At 39.4% G+C, this 24,558-nt stretch overlaps 2 protein-coding genes and 1 pseudogene across 9 annotated transcripts in view; 2 read left to right on the forward strand and 1 right to left on the reverse strand.

The window, feature by feature from the left end:
• The window catches only part of SMG7 (SMG7 nonsense mediated mRNA decay factor), a 72,087-nt gene extending 65,528 nt beyond the window's left edge, over positions 1-6,559 (reverse strand). For 7 of the 8 annotated variants that reach the window (XM_060091154.1, XM_060091153.1, XM_060091159.1 and 4 more), the window contains exon 1: positions 5,865-6,559. In XM_060091154.1, coding sequence (XP_059947137.1) covers positions 5,865-5,893 — 29 coding nt within the window. In that variant the 5' untranslated portion in view covers positions 5,894-6,559. Of the gene's footprint in view, positions 1-5,843 lie in introns of all 8 variants that reach the window. The other variant, XM_060091157.1, reaches the window with a different exon arrangement.
• A 3,514-nt stretch (positions 6,560-10,073) lies between these two features.
• The window catches only part of NMNAT2 (nicotinamide nucleotide adenylyltransferase 2), a 209,472-nt gene continuing 194,987 nt past the window's right edge, over positions 10,074-24,558 (forward strand). The window contains exons 1-2 of the mRNA XM_060091160.1: positions 10,074-10,091; positions 16,251-16,321. The gene's annotated coding sequence lies outside the window, so the exon portion shown is untranslated. The remainder of the gene's footprint in view (positions 10,092-16,250; positions 16,322-24,558) is intronic.
• Positions 16,296-22,626, forward strand: LOC132484529 (large ribosomal subunit protein eL22-like; annotated as a pseudogene).

Raw genomic sequence — 24,558 nt, forward strand, 5'->3', positions numbered from 1 at the left:
GAAGGTGAAAACAACCTGCCTAAGCAGCTCCACTTACATGTTAACAAGAAAGGAGTTGGTTACAAGTTCTCACTTACCATGTGACATGTTTGCCAAAATGCCATCCCTGTATTTTTCTGTAACTGTTGATTAGCCCTTCTTAGTTATATGTAACCTCCTAGATCACTGTTAAGTCTATCCACAACAATTCAGCAACTAAATTAAAATATAGCTTGATTACAAAGCTTAAATGGCAATATGTGATGACCATCTGCCAAAATACCCACCTACAGATGAACAATCGACTATCCAAAAGACATCTGCTTAATAGTCTATTCTCTGAAAAAGATCAATCAGTTAAACAAACCCACCTAAACTTTCAGGTACTCATGCATGCCACCAATAACAAAAATCTGAAAGGCTAGCCACGTTTAGAGATGTAGTTGGAGGCTGCAAATGGTATTTCTCCACCATAAAACAAACTATCCCTTTTCAAGTCTGAACTCCCCTCCACCCCAAAATTGCCTCATGACAAACCTGCTACACTAGTGAGTCCATATCTTATTATAACATATCTTACAAAACAAAACAAAAACTCAGCAAATGCTTCATCTACCATGAAGGTAGAACATAGCAGCTGTTAGAAGGCAACGAAACAAAGGCTAGGACAGGAAGTATACATTTTGAATCCAACCGAAACCACAAGGGAGGCAGAAATTAACTGCTAAAATAATTTAGCCTGTTAATATCCAAGCAGGTAAAATGCTATTAACATTATTATAACAAAAAATAGACTTATAAAGCCTCAAGAGAGGGTCATTTTTTTTTTCAAACAATTTTCCCATGTTTGGTAAATCGGCCATGTTTGGCTGATTTTCTGGGACCAAAGCTATTTTAAATCCTGGGCATGGGAGTGGGAGGGGGCTGGATGGGTCAGGGGGAGACTTCTCAACCATGTGAATTAATATCAGTGTGTGCTGTAGGACTTCTTGAAGCTTCTAGCAACAGTGAATATCCAGTCCAGCATTACCAGATTCTTCCAGAACCTGGAGCCCACCTTATTTAGTATATTTATTTCTCCCAAATGATCCCATGACCTTGTTCACCTCCCCAGGCTAGAATAAGACTCTGCTTGTTAATTTATCCAGTCTCATCCCCTCCCTTTACCTCCCTCTGTCTCAAGATTTACAGTGACAGATTTTATCTGACAATACACTGGTTATTTTAATTAGTATTTAAATGACAGCCATTTTCCTGCTGTCTCAGAAAAACCACCTTGTGGATGTTATATTACTTCTACTTCTGGTAACAAAGTTTCTGACAAAGAAATGTGCAACTGGAATGCACCTCTCCACCCACAGAGGTATCATACAAAAAATTTCTAACAAAACAGACAATTTGTAGGCCTTTCCTGTCAGTGGTCTAACGCCAGGGATCAACTTCAAGTGGATCCCACATAAAAACCTTCAGCATAAAAAGAAATGAAAGATAAAAAGAGGAGAACAGTGGAGGAAAGAGGGAGGGGAGTATGAACAGTTGCCTCCCACAGTCACAGCAGATGTCATTCAGTGGCACCAGTGCCACCTTGTACCATCAGATTTGACCTGTTTGGTATTCCCTATGGCTATGATTATTCCACTATCTCATCTTCCAAAACAACTTCAGTGATACCTTTCCTGTATGGTACTTCAATACTTCCCCCACCCATTTTTCCAACTTTGACATGTTAATTTCCGTATTTCTATTCTTTCAAATGCTATTCTCTTAAAGCATGAAATTATACCTCACCTACTATCTTCTCGATGGCTTATTCTCATCCTTCTTCCACCCTTCTCAAATGAACTATATTCAATACACCCTATTCTTTTACTCAACAAAGATGTCAAAGTCTTTACGAATCTTTCCATTTTGTCATAAATCAAAAGAGAAAACACTGAAATTTTCTTCCATCCGAGTATTAAATTTCCAATGTTATTCAGTCTAGAAGCCCCATATTTAAGACCATTTCTTATTTTTATAAAATATAAGAAAGTATTCTCAACTTAATCATTTGGATAGGAGTCTTACTAGGTCTCCTATTTCAAAAAATGACACTCCCCTTCTAACCAAACAAATTTCATCATCCTTTCTTGCCCAGAACATCACCCATCCAGAGGATAGGCTTCCTCTCCTTTCATCTATGCTCTACTTCTACAACTCAAGACGAATTCAGTCCCCTTGCTGTTGAATTCCCTCTTTCTTTGTCTTCCTGATGCTTCTTACTGCACATCCTCATTTCTCACTCTTTTGAAACTGCCATCTTACCACCCCACCATTTCAACACCAGACACCCCAGCTCATTTACTGTAAGAAATTAATTCAGCTGAGACAAAACTAATTTTCATCTACATGAGGGAAGATCTGTAGCTGTACAGTCTAAAAATTGCCCAGTCATGGTCGTACACCACTGACAAAGGTAGACAACAACACTCTTCCTAAAGTGAAAGTCACAAAGAATAACTGCTATACGCCCAACCACGCTCACTCAGCAATACCCAGCATTCTCCCTGGGTTGTCTATAAAAACCAATGGTTCCATACGCATCAAAGAAACGAAAGTGAACATGATGCTTCCCTGAACATAGTCTCTAGTCTCTCACAGCAGACTTTATTTTTTCATTTTTAATACAATTTTAAAGGTTACTTTCCATTTACAGTAATTACAAAATATTGGCTATATTCCCCATGTTGTACAATACATCCTTGAGCCTGTCTTACACCCAATGGTTTGTACCTCCCACTCTTCCACCCCTATACTGCACCCCACTCCATCCCCACTGGTAACCACTAGTTACTCACAGCACTTTACTTTAAATGGAATGATTATCTAAAGAAGAGAAAGAGGGAAATTCTTCCCATCTCTGCCCCAGACTACTATTAGCCCTAAGACTTGCTTTATTTACTTAGGATAGATGAACAAGATCGAGAAAAGACTGGCTCTCAGGAATTTTTAAGTGATTCCAGGTCCTATGCCTGTTCAGTTTTGCCTATTCAACTTCAGCTGGAAAATTTAGGCTAAACATTGTGTTCATTCTTATTCTTTTCTCCCTCCTTCAATGAACTAAATTCATCTCAAGGTGTCTACTACAGATTCCCACAACCTAAGGATAAGTCTTCCTTACCATGCTAACTTTAAAAACATAAGATACATTAACACAGAAGCCTCTCAAAGCCAACTGATCTTCCCATTAAAAATACCACCACTCTCCCAATCTGCTTTTCATCATACCTTTCCAGTCCCACTGCCACCACCTTATTTCTAACCCTTAACTGCCCACTACACAGATTCATCTTTCTAATACATAGCCATGAACATGTGATTTCCCTTCTAAACAATTCATCTCAGATTCTCCACTGTCCACCCATTTTAACCATAAACTACAGACCATAATAGTCAAGATACTCTCAAATATGGGCACCTAATCAAATAGGCTTTCCCTGACCACCCTTGTTTATAAAAAAACAGCACATCCCTGTCTTGCTTTATTTTTCTTCCTAGTACTTTGTCACCACCTGGTAAACATATTTATCTGTTCATATGTTCATTTGTTGCATCCTTCTATTAGGAAATACTTTCCCACGTTCACTCTTTGGTTCACCACTGAATCCTCAGTGCCTAGAATACAGTAAGCTCTCAAGCCATACCTGTGGAAAGAATGGATGTCACACAGTATAGCTGATCTGGAGTTAGAAGACCTACATTTGAGTTAGAGCTTCCACATACCAACTATATGATCCTCAACAATTTTAACTTCTTTGGGCTATACTTTCTTCATCTGTAAAAAGAAGGGGTCAAACTTAATAAGCTATGAAACTCTTAAGTTTTTCCAGCTGCATCACCTTACATTCTTGTTTAACTGGACTGAATACCTCGCCCAGCACCCAACCCTCCTTTCCATATATCTCTGCTCAGTTTCCTTACATTTGGATTCCTCCTTCTCAATCCACACTTCTCAGAATACTGTTTATCCTTAAGGTCCATTTTAAGTGCCATTTTCTCCTTGAAGCCTAACAAACTGTAAACTCTGCAAGAGGAGGGTGGAGTTCTCACTTTTCTACTCTCAGAAGTTATTATAATGCCTCCCATATAGGTGATCAACAAAATGACTGATGAATCATGTGTATGAATGAGAAAATAAACAAAGGAAACTTTTCCTGATTCACCTCAATTGCTCAGGTAATCTCCTGCCTTTGGACTCTTATAAAACTGGCATCTTTCACGATCCTTACCATATTTTACTTTCCTAATACATATTAATCTACAAATTGCTTAAAATTAAGGACTGTCCTGATAGTTTCCATATCTCCCCTCTACAGCATCTATCATACATCTTTGCCACAGTTGTATTTATTAAGCTTATCTGATATGTTAAACAACAAAGGGATAATAAAGGAGAAAAAGGACTTCGATATACAGGTATCATTCCAACTACCCACCGTATAGTTATTGAGCGTACATGATGTGTGTTATTAAACTCAGGCATGCCACCATACTTGAAAGATCTCATCACTCCCTCCTCTACACACACTGCTTAATAAAACGATTACTACTTTCAAAAGCAGAATAGCTACCCTCATGTATCACCCAACTACAAACCTTCTCTTGAAACATACATGCAGGGATCCACTCACACATCAATACTTTCACTTCACTAAACAGCTAAAGTGACTTTTCTGCTCATTTCAGACTTCTAACCCATCCAATTCCCTCCTCCACAAGGTATGAAACCACTTTTAAAATCATTTTCCTATAAGCCTGCCCTTCTTAGTTCTGCAACTAAAAGACAAAAAGGACCCGCTTCTGGATCTTCCTTCCCCTTTTCTAAGCAGTGGCAACTCCCCAATTAATCCCAGGCTCTAACAATCTTATTTTTCTCTGTCATCAAGATTTTGACCCTCGTTTACCTCTACCTCCAAGCTCTTATTCTGCATCCATGGAACCTTCCTAGCTGCACAATAGCTGGTGCAATATGCTCTCGCCACCATGTACTTGGTTCCAATGTGTCTGCATCTTCTTCCTCCTACAATGTGTGTCAATCGCCCCCTTAACCCTCCCCAGATACACATCACATACTCTCTCACTATGCACCCATACGTCACTCTACCTCGACATACAAGTTCCTTACACCACTCTTAATGAATCCACACGACTCTTAGAATGGAATCTTCCGACTGCACTGATTCTAACCCAGTTTCTTCGGGGGAACCCAACCGCATCCGTAGTGCCTCCTTCTTTCCTCACTTTCTCACCCATTCCCTTCTTTATGCCCTCCACCCGCACTCCGCCAACTAACTACAGATGACATTATTCCTCAGTACTTCCAACCCCAGAATGAAGAACTAACTCCAGCTTCCTGCGGTCTCCCCCTCCTCTAGTCCTCCCTCCCCGGCCCCACACACACCCCAGGTGTGCAGACTTCCACCTTGTCTTCTCCCCATTCATCGCTCCAGTCAATCCCACACACCACGTTTCCCCGCCACCGGGATCAGACACCTCCACACCCACCTCCACTCCGGGTCGCCGCCGCCTCCCCCCAACCCTCACTAGAGAGCCCGCGACCCGGGGCGCGCGCGCACACACATTCTCACGCTTCCCTAACCTCCTTCTCCGCACCGAGACTAGCCGGCTCCGCTGGAACTCAGTCCTGCTCGCGGGGGCTAGGCACCCAAGTGTGTGCCTGCTCCGCCCCCTCCCGCTGATCCTCGCAGCCCCCGCCTCCCTGCCGGGGAAGGAGAGGACACAGCAACTCCCCCGCCACCCCGGACATACCACCTCTGTGTCTGTTGCTCCATGCCCCAATCTTCGGCCCGCTCCCCGCTACGTACCGGGTCGGCCTCGGCACTCACCGGAGATACTGCGCGCTCTGCAGGCTCATCCTCCGCCGCCGCGTCTTTCCGCGAAGCCTCTGTGGGTCTCTCAGGCTCCTCGGAGCGGCCCCACGGCACCGCGGGTGCTGGCGGCCGCCGCCATCTTCCTCTCCTCCGGCTCCTCCTCGCTCGGCGGGGGTTGGGGGTGAGTGAGGCGAGGGGAGGGAGCGAGGATAGCTGCTCTCGCTGCTTCTCCGGCCCGTGGGACTCAGGGACACTCCGACCCGGGAGGGGGGAGGGGGAGGGAGAAGGGATAGGGGCGGGGGAAAGAGGAGGGAGAAGCAGAGGAAGGAAGTGGGGTCTCTCTCGCGAGATTTCAGCGGCGCCGGTCCCTCCGGGTGATTTCCGCCTCTCTGTAGCGCTCCCTCTTGGGATCAGTTAGCGGTGGGGCGCCTGTGCGGCTGCTGAGCGGCCCACTGGAGGCGATTGGCGGCTTCCGGCCAATCCACCCAGCTTCTCCCGCGCAAGGGGGCAACCCCAGCCTCACCGGGAACATCGAGCTCAAATCAACCGGGAGTTACACTCAAAGTCTTCCCCTGTCTTTGCACTCCACCCGATTTCTCTCTTCCTTTTTCCACTCCTCCACTCTTCCCTACCGGAAACGACGCCCCTTCCTCCTGCAGTTCCGGCCGCCAGTCCCTCGTCTCTGGCCTGCCCTCGCGCCCTAGAGTGAAGCTAAGGACCCCCTCCTCTTTTCTGTGGCCCCACCCCCTACACGCAGGGAGGCTGTTGGAGGGGGATAGGGTGGAGCCCAGGGATGAAGAGAAAAGAAACGAATCGGATTGGATAAGCAGCTGCCAAGGCAACTGGAGGCTGTAGTTGTATTGTCATAGTAACCAATGTGTGCAGACAGAATGACCCTCCCTTGGCGAGTGGATTCCCCGGAAAGTGCCCAGGGTTCCCCTTGGCTCCCCTTCCATCTAAAGGCCTCCCCCAGGTTGGAAATCCGGGTAGTTCTCCTGGGCGGAGAAGTTCATTTTCTCCTCCCTTTCCCTTTCCCGCAGCAATGGGGAAGACCCCGAGGCATTCACCATGGGCTTTTCCACCCGCCTGCGGGCGGGAACCACCTCCATAGTTTTCCTCTCCGTGCCGAGCTTGGGGAGGGCTGGGCCTACGCAGAAGATGCTGGGCCTGAAGGCTCGTGGGCGGCGGGCTGGAGCAGGCTAGGCGAGGCGGCGGCGCTAGGCTGCGAGGCGGGCGAGGGGTTTCCCCACCACTGCCCCCGGCTCTGGGAGGCGGGGTCCCGCCAGGACGGGGTCCCTGAGGGAGGAGAACGGCACACGACTGCCGAGATCCCTTTTCTGCCGACGGGGACATACGACTTTCCCCAGCGGGTCGACCCCTTACTGAAATCCCCCAAACTACACCCCATACGTACTCTCGGCGACCTAGCCTCCTGCGAGCCCCCCACGCGGCCTTCACGAGCCACCTCCTGCCGCGAGGAGGCCAGAGTGAGAGTGGGAACTCATCTTGGAAGGCTAACAGGTGATTTTTCAGCACTTAGGGGACGTGGCGAGATGCTCACGATCGCCATCCCTCTGAGAGGCACCCCCCAGTAGGAGTCCCCCTTTCTTATCAAAAACAGACCTCCGAGTTCCTTTCTCCTTTGCAAACTTCCTCCTTCTCTCAGGCGTTTGTAGTATTTTAGAACTTGTCACTATGTATCTTTTGGGTTGGAGAGGAAAACATTGGGTAAAATAGTATCAAGAAAAACCTAGATACTTGAGCGAAGTTCCCATGAAAGGCTTCTAGGAAAAAGATTTTCATTCTTTTTGAATGTTTATTATGTGTATTTTGTCTCATGTTTGAGGCTAAAAAAGCAGAATAACGTAAATGGGCTCAATAATAATGAGTGTGTGGGAAGTAGCTGGAGAAGTCGTCGTGTTAGTGGTTTGAAAGAATTATTTGACATTTTACAAATTATATTTTCCATTCGTGTTGTGGAGGCGTTTAAACAGCTGTCCCAAAGTACTTTAGGATGTATAACGGTATAAACCCCTCCAGGAATGCAGCCCTCACTGGACAGTTAAAATCATAATTTTAATGGGCTATTTTGGTTTGGCTCGGTCGGGGTACCTGATTCCTTTTGTCTTTCATGCTAGGTGAAAAGGCGCTATCAAAATCCTTCTCTGAGACCGCACCTATTAAAAGACTGGGCCAATGTCTGTGTGTAGGTTGGGAGGAAATGAAAGTACAAGCTACTTTGAAATAAATCCCAAGGACAGATTATCATTAACGACATAGAAACTGAACTATGCCCCTCATGCTGCATGCGCCTTCTGTGATGCAGTGTGACACGCGGTGATTGCAGCTGTACATTGCCCCGTGTCGTCCCTCCACCCACCGAGGGGCCGCCCACTCATGGGAAAGAGAGCCACCTAGTGAAAGATTGTTCTCATCTCTGGTTTAAGATCTGGCTTTTCTTCAACCCTGAGAGCCCAAGGATGGAGATTACTACTACATATTACCTAAAATACCTTAGATTTTCTTCCTGAAATTTATTGGTTAGATTTTTTTAAAAAGATCTTAAACAGAATAAAAGTTTATGTTGTGTAAAATAACCACTCCCTTAGTAATCATCCTAATAACACTTTTTATGTCTGTGCCTCATATCTCCAGTCAACAGTATATGAGCATATATCATGACCTGCCTGACGGCCTAGAAAAATATTAGTATCTTCTCGTTTTGGAAATAAGGAAACTGGGGTTGGAAAAAATGAATCCTTTTGTTGTGTTGTTTGTTTGATAAACATTACTGAGCATTTATTATATTTCAGACACTGTCCAGGTTACTGTGGATACTACCATGGAAGAGACATGGTCCCTGTCTTGGAGGAACCCACCTTCTGGTAGAGATACCAGAGAATAGAGACATGATTTGGATGCAATATTATGGGTGCAAAAATTAAGGTAAGAACAAAGTGCACAGATGAAGGTCAGACATATAAGCAACCTTTATATTTTAAAGCAGCTTTCCTAATAATGTTTCAAGATTCTTCAATAGCTTTAGTGTCCCTACAAACTAGATAGAATAGTAACATTTAATTTTACAGATTGTAAAACTTTGATGCCCATCTTGAAAATAACTTTAAAAAATCAATAGGATTCAGAAAAATTATGACCCAAATTTACATATTGCTTAATGTACATTTTCTAATCTCATCTCTTTCTACTAGTACCCATCAACAGATTTGTAGAATACAAGCATTTTTCTGCAATATTATTCACGTTTTCTCCCCTGCAGATAAAGATTACATCTAAACCAAAAGAAATTATAGATGAGAACCTGTTTCATTTTGTTTAATCCTACATAATCTTAAGTTTTTCAGTTTATGCCTAAGTTATTTTATTGAAAGACCATAAGCTAGGAGACCTGAGTGTGCATCCCAACTCTGCCATCCCAGTCTCTGAAGTTCAGTTTCTTCCTTGACCAAAATGGAAACATTACCTATTACAGGCTTCCTGTGAACTTTAATGATAATATAGGTGACTGACGATATGAGTGCCTGACATACAACACTGGTAGTTGATGAATGTCAATTTATTTTTTGCCCTCTTGCTCTTATATCAAGCTAAAACTAATAATTTAGAACTACTGCAGCATAAAATTATTTTTTTAAATAATAGTTTATCTAGTCTTTGTCTGTAATACTCATAAATCTGACCACACACCCAAATTTATTCTTATTCAGTGCTAAAAGATAGATTTCTTTATCCATGACACTGAATACAGAAAAGAACACAATATCAGGACATTGTGAGTCAGATTCCAGAAGGTTGAAACTTTTTAAAAACCTTTTATCACTAAAAGCAGCCTAATATAACCACATTTCTGCCCAAGAAAACAGAGTGGCCAGTTTTCAACCTGGCACCAAGTACTTGCCGAGAAGCTACTCGTAACATTGCTATCAAATTTACCCAGAGCTTTGGTAGCCTAATAATTAATACATAGTAAACCTGCTCCCTTTTTATAATAATACACATCTCACCTGTTCCATGAAACCTTAACAAGCACTAATTTATTTTAATAGTTAACCTACATATTCTGATTGTTTCCCAATCATGTGTGCAATAGGTACTTAATGTGCTTCTATTTTGATGAGAATGCTTTGTCAATTGCAGTACTGAAGGACACAATGTATATGAAGCTGGCCCATGTTCTCGTCATTACTACACCTCAGGTGTGGAGCTAAGTGATTGAATCAAGTAAGTAATTCATTCTCTTCAAATAGTGAAACAGATACAAATTGACATTAAACTCAGGTCTCCTGTTGCTCAAGATTTCTCAGACTAAGGGTCAGCAGCCTTTCTCAAACAGTTCACCAAGTGTGAATTTATTCATTGGTTTCTAAGAAGGAGTCACTGAGCCTCCTCCAGAACATTCAGGAAGCATTGCAGTCCAAGATTTAAGAGAAGAAACTTCTGGTTTGGGAGGCAGTGAGGTGACAGAGAGTGGTAGTCAGAGCTGGCTAGCCTTCCTTCTCCACTCTCCTAATATTTACTAACGGAAATCTTATTAATCTTCAAGAATTTCTCTCAACTCCCAGTAAGAAAATACCTCTGGGAAAGAACCACACCTTAAAATCCTATCTACTAATTTAATGGATGCTGGCCATCTAGAGAAGACAAGAAGAAATGCCCATAGGGAAGACTGAAGAGTATTAAAAAAGAAAATTAAAACCTTAGCCTCTTACACTCTATATTGTCCAAAGGCCTTGGTGTTCATGGATCTCTTTACTACTCCAAGCACAGTACTACTGAAACCACCTTGGGGTCCATAGTCTAAAATCAATATATTTCATGTCAAAATCTCTTGTATTACCCAGAAGCTGCCATTTTTTTTTCTTAAAACACACCACTAAAAGAAAAAAAAAATCTTTCCCTATTATATAGTCTCTACTTTCCTAATTTCTGGAGGGTAGACAACTATTTTTGAGCACAGAGAATGTGATACTGATATTGTCATAAATCTGCTCTTCTTCAAAACCATAGGAAACCACATGTGGGCACACACGCTCATACACACATGCATGCCTTCCTCCTTTCCCTACCTTTATTATTTTACCACTTCTATTTTCAATTCAAGTTAAAATGTGATATAGATGAAAAGCAAAGAAACTCAGGACATACATTTCAAGGCTTACTTGGGTACTTATATGTACCCAAGTACTGTTCTGCTTTGCTTAACTATCTTAAGGTCTTTTCTATTCACAGAAAAATTCTACATATTATAAACCTAGATAGCTTGTCCTGCATTTATAAAAATTCTTAGTATCATTGGACTACTAGATATGAGAGCATATTCCAGAACAAATTAGTGAATTAATATATTCTTATAGTCTACATTTTAGCTATTTTAAGCTTAAAATTTTTTTAAATTCCTGGCTTGAATTTTCCATTGGCTTTCCATTGCCCTCAGAATAAAGTCCCCAATCCTTAGGGTGACCTATGTGATCTGGTCCTTGCCTGCCTCTTCTCTAACATTTCCTGAAGTCAGCACTCTAGCCACAGTGACCTTCTCTCAGGTCCTTGAATGGGTTGTGTTCTTTTCTACTCAGAGCCTTTACACAAGCTGTTCCCTTATCTAGATAACTCTTCTTCCTTCTTGTGCTTCAAGCCTAAACTTGAACTTCTCTGGAAAAATCTTCTCTGCCCCACCCCCCATCAAGCTAGGTTAGCTACACCTATTACATATTCCCATAGCACCCTGCCCATCTTCTTCATGGCATTTGTCATATTTGTAATTCTTTGTTCAGTGTCTGTTGCCTCCAGTTGGCTGTAAGCTCTGTAGTGCAAACACTATACCTGTTTTGCTCACTACTGTATTATCACTCCGCTAGCAGGGTGGCTGATACAAGGGTGCTCAATAAATGTTTGTTGAATCAATTAATCTTGGGAAAAAAAGTAGAAATTTGGACCACGACTTTCATATAAATGCTTAAAATTTCTGATGACCTTCCTATGGAATATAGAGGTCATTACTAAGCAATAAGAAAAGAACTCTGGGCCTTCAACCCATCTGAGGAATCTATTATATTTAACATGATGAAAGTTTTAATTAGATGAAATTTACTTAGGCAATGAGTAAAGAGCACACATAAGATTATGGGTAACTCACCAATTATCTCACCACAAAGTCTCATACTTCAATGTAGGAAAAAAGTCTTCAGTGTCCAAGTCACTTTTATTTAACCTTTTATGTTTTCTAATTTGGGAATAGGGGAAGCAGTTAACTCCCTTATTATATGGCAAAGGAAAAAACACTGCTGAGGAAGATGGCAAGAGAGAAGACAGATTATCAGCTAGGTTGGAAAATAGGATAGAAAAATTAGATTTAAAAATTCAGAAAGAAAATTGGATTAGAGTGTAGAATGGAAAGCTCAGTGATCTTTGTGTTTCTCACCAGAAAAGTGTTTATAAATTCTGGCCTTATTATTGTTAGTTTTTTCCCCTGTAATGAGATAGGGCTAAATAAATTTAATGTAAGTTTCTTAAAGAAAGGGCCATTTGCAATTTCAAAGTAAATGAGATATTTAAGTTATATTTCTGGAGGCAGGCATGTTCTCCAAGTTCAATTAGAAAATGTGTATAACATACCTAGGCTGTGCCAGGCACTTAGTAGGCAGTCAACAGGTGGTGCTGCTCTTGTTATGCATGTAAGATAAATTAGAGCTTCACACACTCAACTTCACACTCTAATTAATGTAGATTAAAATTGTTTTTTTTAAATAAAACACAGAATGTTGTAAAATTGCATTTGGAGAGAGAGAGGTACACAGCATGCTGCCTTAAAACTGTATGACTAGTTGTATCATGTGATCAAGTATAAACTGCCAAGAGGGAAAACAGCTTTCATCTACTTACAGAGAATGTCTCAGTTCACTAGGAGTTTTATACTTGGATGAGATGAGATCCAAGATCTGTCAAAACCGAAGAAGATAAGGAGGCTCATGAGGAGTGAAACCACCTGCTTATGCTTTCCCTGCCCTCTCTCAAACTGCCATTTCTGGCAGGCTCTCTGGCTCACTCTCTCTCATTGTCTTGCTCTCTCAACCACTGTCTGCAAGCTTTCCTTTATGGTCCCCAAGGTGATCCAATCCTTTGACCAAGAGGATGTGCATGGTTTTAGTTCTTTAATAATGGCCCTGTGGTAAACCTATAAGGCATGCCAACTATTGGGATGCCAACACTTCCAAAATGTAGGTGGCAGTGGCCTGGATGTTACAGAAGGTAATTAGTTTGTAGAAAGCAAAGTTGAAAATTACTTTTCTGTAAGTATTTGTGGGACAGCTAAATTGTAGCATTAAAGCACAATAGGAATTTTAGGTAAAGAGTTTAGGGTCTATAAGGAATGTTCAAGTGATGATCAATTCCTATCTTTCTCTGCTCTTTCAAGACAAATCTAAATCTAAACCAATCCTTTACTTCTGGGAACCTTAATCTGGTTGTATCCTGATACTAAAGAGAAAGCTTGATGAGTTATGGATCTTCTAGAATTTTAGTATTTATTTACTCACATTTTCATTCACTCAATCATCAAGAATATATTGCGAATTTTCTATGTATTGGGTCACATGCTAGTCACTGGGGTGCAAATGGTGAACAATACAGTCTTACTCTCAGGGTTTAAAGCTTAGAGGAGAATTAAGGGGCAGTTATACTATAGAGTGATAAAGCTGTTAGAGGTCTTTGGAACCATTCCACCTGGAGATCAAGTGAAGACATGCAATCGGATAATTCACTTAAGTGTCCTGGTCAACTGCAAAGTCCTTTAGAATGAGATTTTGCAGAGTTAACTTTTTCAAATTCTATTTCCCAGCAGCAAAAGAAATATATATAGTTCAACCGCCAGAACAGTGATGGAAAACGATAGCTGAAAGTATTCTAGACTAAAATTTGCCTGAAAGATACAAACTATGTAACTCTATGTCATAGTTATATTTAAGTTAATATAACTTATATAAGTTATATACTGCAATATATATAAAGTATAACTCCGACATATAATTGCATAGAAAATGGGCAGAGGGGCTTCCCTGGTGGCACAGTGGTTGAGTGTCCGCCTGCCGATGCAGGGGACACGGGTTCGTGCCCCGGTCCGGGAAGATCCCACATGCCGCGGAGCGGCTGGGCCCGTGAGCCATGGCTGCTGAGCCTGGGCGTCCGGAGCCTGTGCTCTGCAACGGGAGAGGCCACAACAGTGAGAGGCCCGCGTACCACCAAAAAAAAAAAAAGAAAATGGGCAGAAATACAATATAATACTAAGAGCAATTGTTTTTGTGAGGCAAATTATTTGTGGGTGGCTTTTATTTCTTATATTTTTCAACATGTCCCACCAACCAAAAAGCTAAGTAGATTTCACTGTTTTGGCGGTTGCTGTGGTTGTTGGGAATTTCATTATTTGTCATTGTTTTTAAAGAATACCTGAACTATCTGCCAAGTTACAGAAGCCTGAGAGCAACATTGGAAACTGAATAGGAGAAAGATTAAAAATAGATGTAATAGCTTTTCACATACTGGTAACTGAAAAAAAAAGACTTCATTAGAGACAATTCCTAAGGCATTTCCTATGGCTCACTCTAACACAATGTCAAGTACTGATTCTTTTGTACAAAAGCTGATGAGAGTGATCATCTTTGAATACATCATTACTGACGTTCTTTGGCAATTTTGGATCTACTGGGAACCATCATAGCCTGAGAAGTATGAAATGCCCTAGATGGGATTCACAAAAGAATCACTTTACGTAATAAAAGTCTAAAATCAAACCTTTACTTAACCTTTTTGCCTTCTCTTACCTTTATAATTCTCTTCTTGTCCCTCAACTTTAGGTCACACCTGACCCCTCCCAGTTGTATAACAGCCTGCATTTCCTCCTTTCTCTGGAATGTGACCAGTCAGGAAACTCAACATTTGCTTTTTTTTTTTTTTTTTTTTTTTCCTATTTATGGGTGAGAAAGAAAAAGAGAGGCAGGAAAACTGAATTGAGGAAGAAGCAAGAGCAGGGAAAGAGAAAAAGAAAACTATAAAGTCTGGAGGAAGAGAAAGAAGAGATGCATGAGCAAAGAAGCACACTGCCTGGTGGTAGTAATAGTTGTTAGACACTTATCTATTAGAATCTACTTTCCATGAGAGACACTAAGAAATGACTAGATCCCCAGTCTGAATTAAAAACAAGAAAGGGACTTGGCGACCTCTGAAATATACTTTCAGACTCAGTAATCTCTATCTGCTGAATAGGACATCCCTGGTTCTTGCTGCCTGGCAAGTTCGAGATGATTCCATTTAATGATCCAGTTCAAAAAGGCTGATATAGACCATGAGAAACTTTCTATTGCCATTTTAAAAGCTGATATTCTCCAAAACAAAATATATCATAAGAATTTGACCCTTGGGTACCATGCGAGTGTTACCCTTCTCTTACCTCTTACCCATATGATAAGAGTGAAAACACCAATTTAAAACAAATCATTACAAAGCAGTGCAGTCCAGACAGCTGTTAAACTACTAGACACTCTGCAGAAAATCCTCTTTTACCCCTTAGGTGATTTTGAGATCACTAGGAACCTTCTAACTAAATCTAACAACCTAACAATTGTAAGTTTTTATTCTTTTAAACTTTCTGTTCTATTGGGTAATACTAATATGTTTCCTTTACCAAAAATACTTTTACCTTGAATCCAATGACATTTTAATTTTTTTTATTCTACTACCTTAACCTCATCTTTAATTCATTATGCTGCTATCGCTCTAGTGGTATGTAATAAATACTTGGCTATAAATATGCCATAAATGGAAATATAATGGCAGGACTTGGTCATTTATTGGCTGTGAGAGATGGAGAGGAAGAAATCAAGGAGACTCCCAGGTTTCTGCTTGGGAAACTGGATGAAAATAGAAAACATAAGAGAAGAAATAGTTTGGAGAGATGAATGGATGTGGAGATAATGATTTTGTTGTGGACATGTTGAACTGTAGTTGTCTGGAGTTGAGAGATCTTGAGGATCTGGAGAACTTGAGAGAAATTTGAGCTAGAGTTGTGAATTTGGGTGTCATCAGCATGTAGATGGTAACTAAAGATGCTTGAGTGGTTTCAGAAAGCTTGCCTATAAAATGAGAGAGCTAGGAGAGGCTTTGTCTTACGAAGAGGTGAGAGCCTTCAGCAGTAAGGATCCAGGATAGAAGAATAAGGATAAGAGAGGCTGTGTAGTTAGGAATGTGGCTTCTGAGGAAATGGGAAGAGATAGACTTTCAGGACACAATGGCAGAGATGGAAATCTCTTTTCCGGTAGAATAACAATGAGATGGTAAATTGTGGAGTTTCTCCCCCAATCCCAATGTTTTCTTTTATCCCTTGCCCTTTAGGATTTTAAAACTTCAGGTTACAAAGTCACAAAGACTCTGAAGAATTCAGGACAAAGACTGATGATTTAAGGGTAAGGCTTTCAGCACCAGAATATATTAAAAGTTCCTCAAATTGATGAACACAGAAAATCAGAGAGGAGAGAAAGAAACAAAAGGACTTTGTGCTTTGCCTCCCATCCTTCGCCAGAAGCCTGAGGAGATTTATAGAGATTCTTAATAGGTTTCTGGCATTTGAGAACAGAAGAAACCTCAATCCCTATTACTGAGTAAAGCCAAAGAAGGTAGCAAGACCACAGAGTTCCTCGCATCCAGAAAGGCAGAGGAAAATAGTCAAAATGGTATTGTGAGCTATGCTTTGAATTTCCACATCTTCTCCAAGAACTCCAATCACAAAACCTTTTTATTTTATTTTTTTATTAAGAGATGTCTCTGGGTTCATTCACAAGATAATCATCTCTAGGTAACAGAAATGAAAAAGCAACACCACTAGGTTGGTAAAGCTAGAGCTGTGACCCTGATGGTCTTCTGGATCTGGAAGCAAGTAGAAGTTTGCTAGGAGTTTGAATTCCTCAGAGCAGTGGGGATCAACAGCACCCCGTACAGAGTGTGGCACATTAGGCAGGCTCACTGTGAAACTGAGATTTGGGAAAAGCTTCCAAATGATTTCCACCCTGACCTAGAGTTTAAAAAACAAAATAAATAAACAAACAAAGCCCCTACCTATCTGTGGGGGTGGAAGGAAGAATAGAAATCAGTGCACACAGGACTTATGCCAGTCTGCTTTCCTGCCTAGAGGACAGATGTGTTATCTTCCCCATATCCCTGAGGGTCAGGAGTCCTGTGACACCTAGTTCTGGACTATGGGGTCTCCGGATCTACATGGAGGCTACACTAAAACAGCAAATGGAGTGGAATAGGTAGAAAGATAAAGCTACCATTTAAGATGAGCTGCGAATTACAATTCACACACAAGGCAAGTTAATGCTAAAAACATTAACCAACCTCTCAACTTAGTTTTGTTTAATTGATCTGTGAGTTTCTAATAAAATTATATTAAAACTTCCCAATATTATTGTTGATCTACTTTTTTTTTCTTATAATTCGTTACTTTTTGTTTAATTTCATGGTTATACGGTTAGCTGGATAGAACTTGGTGATTTTTAAATTTTTATTATTTTTAATATAATTTTAATCATTATGTAATATCTTTTTATCCTTATCAATACTTGCTTTAAGCAGTTATTTTATCTGATACTCGTATTCTACTATAACTTTTTTTGGTTAGCATTTGCTTGCTATAACTTTTTACTTTATTTTCAACCTTTCTATGCTATTTTATTATTGGCACATCTTCTGTAAACAGCAGGTAGCTGGGTTTTCTTTTTTTATTCCTGACAGTCTCTGTTGTTTAACTGGAAAGTTCAATTCATATGAGTATGATCTGTTTAAAAGTACCTCTACCATCTCTACCATTTACTTTTGATTTTCTGTTTACAATGCTTTCTCCTTGTTTTATTCATTTGCTTACCTTAATTGCTTTTGTTGAATTGATAACTTTTCAAATTCTCTTACTTTTACCTCTGCTAATTTGGAAACTATAGATTATATTTTGCCTATGCCATCAGCAGCTACTCTTAAATTTTTAAATGTATACTGAACTATTTATTTCCTAACAATTTATAGTTTTTAAAATACAACTATCCTTCTGCCCCAACAAGGCTGTGCTTTAGCTACCAAATGTATTGAGCAGTTATTGCTATCTAGAATTTTAGTTCCGTATTTATTAGAGCATAACATAAAAGTTACTATACAATCAATGTATAATTAGATTTATCAATCTAATTTATCAGTTTTTGTGTTTACCACTTGTTTCTTTAATACCACATTTTTATTGTGAACTCACTTTTCTTTTTGCTGCAATACATCATTTAGTAATTCATTCAATAAAAATTTATGGTTGGTAAACTCAGTTTTGAAAGAAAAGTTTTCTATTTCACCATTATTCTTGAATTATAGCTTAGCCAGGTATAGAAATCTATGTTGACAGTTATTTTCCCCTCAGTGCTTTGGAATTATTACCATGTTGACCTCTGGTATCCTTTGTTGGTGATGAGAATTCTGTTGTCTTAATTATCATTCTTTTATGGGTAATCTATGTTTTTTCTTTGGTGGCTTTTGAAATTTTCTCTTTATTCTCAATGTTAGGCATCTTCACTACAGTGCATCTGGATATGAATTTCTTTTCTTTTTTAATTTTTTTTTGCACTTAATAACTGCTTTTCTTTCAAAAACTTTAGAAAATTCTTAGTATCATCTCTCCAAATATGACTTCCACCATACCATTTATTCTCTTCCTAAAACTAGTAATTAGGTGCATCCTTCATGTATTCTATGTATTGCTATGTAACAAACCACTCCAAAACATAATGGCATGAAACAATAACCATTTTATTAATCTCCAAGATTCTGTATGATAGAAATTTGGATAGGTACTTCAGGGATAGTTTGACTCTGCTTCATGATGTCCAGGGTGTCAAATGAGAAGACTTGAACAGCTGGTGGTCACTTGAATGGCTGTTTTTTTTTTCATTCACATGTCTAGGCTACAGTGACAAAGGCAGGACTCTACTGGACCTATAGACTGGAGTACCTACACATGACTTCTCCATGTGCTTTGGGTTTCCTCACACTGTAGCGGCCTCATGGTAATCATACTACTTCCATGGCAGCTCAGGGCTCCAATAGTGACTATTCCAGAAAACAAGGCAAAAGCTACATAGACTTTTATTATCTAGGCTCAAAAATCACATAGTATCACTTCCACCTTACTTAGTCAAACCTGCCCAGATTGGGGAGTGCAGGGGCTAGACCCATCTCTTAATAGAAGGAGTATCAAAGAATCTGTGGCTGTAATTTTATTTTATTTATTTTATTTATTTATTTTTTTTCTTTTTGCGGTATGCGGGCCTCTCACTGTTGTGGCCTCTCCCGTTGCGGAGCACAGGCTCCGGATGCGCAGGCCCAGCGGCCATGGCTCACGGGCCCAGCCGCTCCGCGGCATATGGGATCCTCCCAGACCGGGGCACGAACCCGTATCCCCTGCATCGGCAGGCGGACTCTCAACCACTGCGCCACCAGGGAGGCCCTGTGGCTGTAATTTTAAACTGCCATAATACAGCTTAAAATACATGCTATAATAGGGAACTATATTCAATATCCTGTGATAAACCATAATGGAAAAGAATATAAAAAAAGAATGTCTGTGTATAACTGAGTCACTTTGCTCTACAGCAGAGATTGGCACAGCATCATAAATCAACTATACTGCAATTTTAAAAAATAAATAAATAATAAAATATTTGCTATATTCTACATGAATTCCTTAGATTAATCTTCTAATTCAATAATTCTTGATAAACTGGGAGAGGGTAATCCCTTCACAATGTGTGTGTATATCAAATCATCACAATGTACACTTTAAATGTCTTATGATTTTGTCAATTAAACCTCTAACAAAGCTGAAATAATTCATTCTCTGACTGTAACGAGTTTAGAGTTTATCTCATTGAATATTTTTATCACAATGTCTGTTTCTCTATTTAGTAATTTTTCATTTTCATCTTTCCTTAATTCATATCTTCTTGTTTCTTAAGCTTTTTTTTTTTTTTAGGTATTTTATTTTTTAACTCTTTGAATGCATTTATTGTAAAGTTATTTTAAGATTACTTGCCAAGGGCTTCCCTGGTGGCGCAGTGGTTGAGAGTCCGCCTGCCGATGCAGGGGACACGGGTTCGTGCCCTGGTCTGGGAAGATCCCACATGCCGCAGAGCGGCTGGGCCCATGAGCCATGGCCGCTGGGCCTGTGCATCCAGAGTCTGTGCTCCGCAACGGGAGAGGCCACAACAGTGAGAGGCCCGCAAACCCCCCCCCCAAAAAAAAGATTACTTGCCAATATGGACTTCTATTCCAGTGGGAATGGATCATCTTCAGGGAACAGAGATTTCTATAATATTTTTTAAATTGAAATGTAGTTGATTTACAATGTTATATTACTTTCAGGTGTACAGCAAAGTGATTCAGTTTTATATATATAAATATGTATTCTTTCTCAGATTCTTTTCCATTATAGGTTGTTACAAGATATTGAATATAGTTTCCTGTGCTATACAGTAGGACCTTGTTTATCTATTTTATATATAGCAATGTATATCTGTTAATCCCAAGCTCCTAATTTATTCCTCCTCCCCTTTCCCCTTTGGTAACCATAAGTTTGTTTTCTATGTCTGTGAGTCTACTTCTGTTTTGTAAATAACTTAGTTAATTTGTATCATTTTTTTAGATTTCACATGTAAGTGATATCAGATGATATTTGTCTTTCTCTGTCTGACTTACTTTACTTAGTATGATAATCTCTAGGTCTATCCATGTTGCAAATGGCAACACTTTATTCTTTTTTATGGCTGAGTAATATTCCATTGTATATATGTACCACATCTTCTTTACCTGTTCATCTGTCCATGGACATTTAGGTTGCTTCCATGTCTTGGCTATTGTAAATAATGCTGCTATGAACATTGGGGTGCATGTATCTTTTCTAATTAGAGGTTTTGTCTTTTCTGGATATATGCCCAGAAGAGGATCATTTAGTAACTATGTTTTTAGTTTTTTAAGGAACCTCCATAGTGGCTGCACCAGTTTACATTCCCACCAACAGTGTAGGAGGGTTCCCTTTTCTCCATATCCTCTCCAGCATTTATTATTTGTAGACTTTTTGATGATGGCCATTCTGACCAGTGTTAGGTGATACCTCATTGTAGTTTTGATTTGTATTTCTCTAATCATTAGTGATATTGAACATCTTTTTATGTGCCCATTGGCCATCTGTATATCTTCTTTGGAGAATATATTATATACCCACATATATAAAAACCCTCCACCTAACAAATAGAGAATTCACATTCTTCTCAAACACACATCAAACATTTATAAAATTTGACCAGATATTTTAATAAATCACTATAGTACAGACCACATTCTGTGATCAGAATTTAGTTAAATTAGAAATTCTCATATGTTTGAATACTTAAAAGCACATTCCTAAATAACTCATGATTTAAATAAAAAATTACACACCATTTAGAAAAGAAAAACAAAGAAAATACATGATAAAACTTGGATAATACAGATAAAGCAGTGATTTGAAAGAAAGTTATGACATTAAATGCATTTATTAAAAATTATTTCAGGGGCTTCCCTGGTGGCACAGTGGTTAAGAATCCACCTGCCAGTGCAGGAGTCACGGGTTCAAGCCCTGATCCGGGAAGATCCCACATACCGCGGAGCAACTAAGCCCGTGCGCCACAACTACTGAGCCTGCGCTCTAGAGCCTGTGACCACAACTACTGAAGCCCGTGTGCCTATAGCCCTTGCTTCACAACAAGAGAAACCACCTCAGTGAGAAGCCCGTGCACCACAACAAAGAATAGCCCCCACTCTCCGTAACCAGAGAAAAGCCCACGTGCAGCAACAAAGACCCAACACAGCCAAAAGTAAAATAAAATAAAATAAATTTTAAAAAACTTATTTCAAGTGAGTGAACTAAGCGTTCACTTCAAGGACCTGGGAAATGAATAGAGTCAACCTCCCCAAAATACCGTTGATCAATGAATCCAAAAGCTGATCCTTTGAGAAACCAATAAAACAAATTTCTAGCAAGCCACATTGAGAAGAAGATAGCACAAATAATATTAGAAATTCACCCCTGCACCTGGTGATTTTGGACCCATGGAGTGGGGACCAGGCAGTATAACTCCAATAGGGCTGCATTTGCCTGCACATCCTCACCAAGCCACTCAGCCCCACGAGTGTCCAGCCTTAGGACCCATCCAGCTGTGGGGCTAGATGATGTGACTCCAGGTTATGTCACCACCTCTGAACAAATTTTGAAAGAATTTCTCTCGAGTTCACCCAACTTCTTTTCTGCCTCTGCTGCCGCCATGGTGACCGTGAAAAAGCTTGTGGTGAAGGGGGGCAAAGAAAAGAAGCAGGCCCTGAAGTTTACTCTTGACTGCACTCATCCTGTAGAAGATGGAATCATGGATGCTGCCAATTTTGAGCAGTTTCTTCAGGAAAGAAAGTGAATGGCAAAGCTGGGAATCTTGGAGGAGGTGTTGTAACAATTGAAAGAAGCAAAAGCAAGATCACTGAAACTTCCGAGATGCCTTTTTCCAAAAGGTATTTGAAATACTTCACCAAAAAATATTTGAAGAAGAATAATCTCCGTGACTGGTTATGCATAGTTGCTAACAGCAAAGAAAGTTATGAATTACATTACTTCCAGATTAATCAAGATGAAGAGGAGAAAGATGAGGATTGAAACTCAGTTATCTGGAGTATTTTGTATGAATTCTTAAGTAAAATTTTGGAAACAAACAAAAAAAAGAATTTCTCTCTCTTTTTTTTTGTAATTTATCTTTATTTTTATAATGGAGTATAGCTGATTTTCAATGCTGTGTTTCTTTCTGCTGTGCATCCACTTGATTCACTTACAGAGAGACATCAATAAATTCTTTTTCAGATTCTTAAAAAAAAGAAATTCAAAGCGGGACATAATTAGAGATACAGTAGAGATTAAGAATATCATTGCTTATACTATACAATTTATAATTGAGTGGCTTTATGTCAATAAATTGAAAACTGAGGTAAAACTTACAATTTACCAGAAAAATACAAATTCAAAAGTTGACTTAAGGAGAAATAGAAAATCTAAATAAATCAGTCATCAACAAAATAGATCAATAGTCCACAGTCTCTCAAACCCTTCCCCTATCCCTTGCCAAAGAAACCATGCCAGGTGGTTTTACAGGTAAGTTTGACCAAATTTAATGGAACAGACAATCCCAAATTATATAATTATTCCCGACAATAGAAGTAAAGACAACCCAGCTTATGAAGTTCCTATGATACTGATACCAAAATAGAAGAATTCTACAGGCAAAGAAAATTATAGATGAATCTCATTTTTTTGAACACTGATAAGGAAATTATATGCAAGTAATTAGGAAATCAAATCCAGCAGCGTATACAAAAAAAAAAAAAATACATCAAGCACAAATAAAGTTTACCTCAAATATAAAGGTGCTACTAAAATTTTAAATGCATCTGTAATCTACCTTATTATCAGATTAAGGAAAAGACCCATACGCTCATCTCAGTAGATACAAAAAAAGCATTAAAATGTCAAGAACTATAAAAACAAAATCTCTTAGCTAACAAAGACTATTAACTTGATGTGGGTATATACCAAGAGTCTATAACAAACATCATATATAATTATGAGACTATAAAAGCAATCCCATTAAAGTCAAGAACATGACATACCTGCTATAACCTCTATAATTAAACATTTTACTACCAGTTCTAGTCCTTATATTTAAGAGGAAAAAAAAAGGTATGCAATCATTAGCAAGGAAGAGAACAAAATATTTTCAGACAACATCATTTTTTAAACTAGAATCTCCAAGAGGCTCTTCAAGAAAAAAAAAAAATTAGACTAAGTGTTCAGCAATGTTGCTAAATCACAATCAATGTGAAAAATCAATAGCAATCCTATATACCTAAGTAATAGGAACTCCATACACCTATGTAGTGGGGGGGGGGGGGCGGGTGTTAAACATTCCATTTACAATTACAATAGAAACAATAAGATGCCCAGGAATAAATCTTACAAAAATGTGCAAGACCTTTATGGCTAAAATACCAAAGGAGCAATAAAAGATTTTAATAAAAATTATGTAATACTAAATTCACAGAAAAATCAATACCATAAGTATTATGATACTCCACAATTAAGTGCAATTTAAATCAAAATCCCAACAAAACTTTTTTTGTGGAATTTGACAAACTAATTCTAAAGTTAATTATAAAGAGAAAAGGTCTAAGAAGATCCAAGACAATTCTAAAAAACCAAGGGAGTGTGATTTATTCCCCAGACAGGAAGATTCCTCACAGAGCTATAGTAATTAGATGGTGCAGTGTTGTAATATGAAGGAGAGCACTGAAGTAGACACAAGTGTGTATGGGACCTTGGCATATGATAGAGGAAGCATTATAGACCTAGTGAATTTGAGGGCTACTGACTTTCTGTACTGAAAGAAATGAAATTAGATCACTATTTCATACCTTATGCCAGCAGTTCTTAAAATTTTTTGGCTTCAGAACTCATTGACACTCTTAAAAATTATTGAAGATCCCTCAGAGTTTTTGTTTATATGGGTTGTATCTGTCGATATTTACCAAATGCTATGAT

The sequence above is a fragment of the Mesoplodon densirostris genome, chromosome 2, assembly GCF_025265405.1.
Source record: "Mesoplodon densirostris isolate mMesDen1 chromosome 2, mMesDen1 primary haplotype, whole genome shotgun sequence".
Classification (NCBI taxonomy): domain Eukaryota; kingdom Metazoa; phylum Chordata; class Mammalia; order Artiodactyla; family Ziphiidae; genus Mesoplodon; species Mesoplodon densirostris.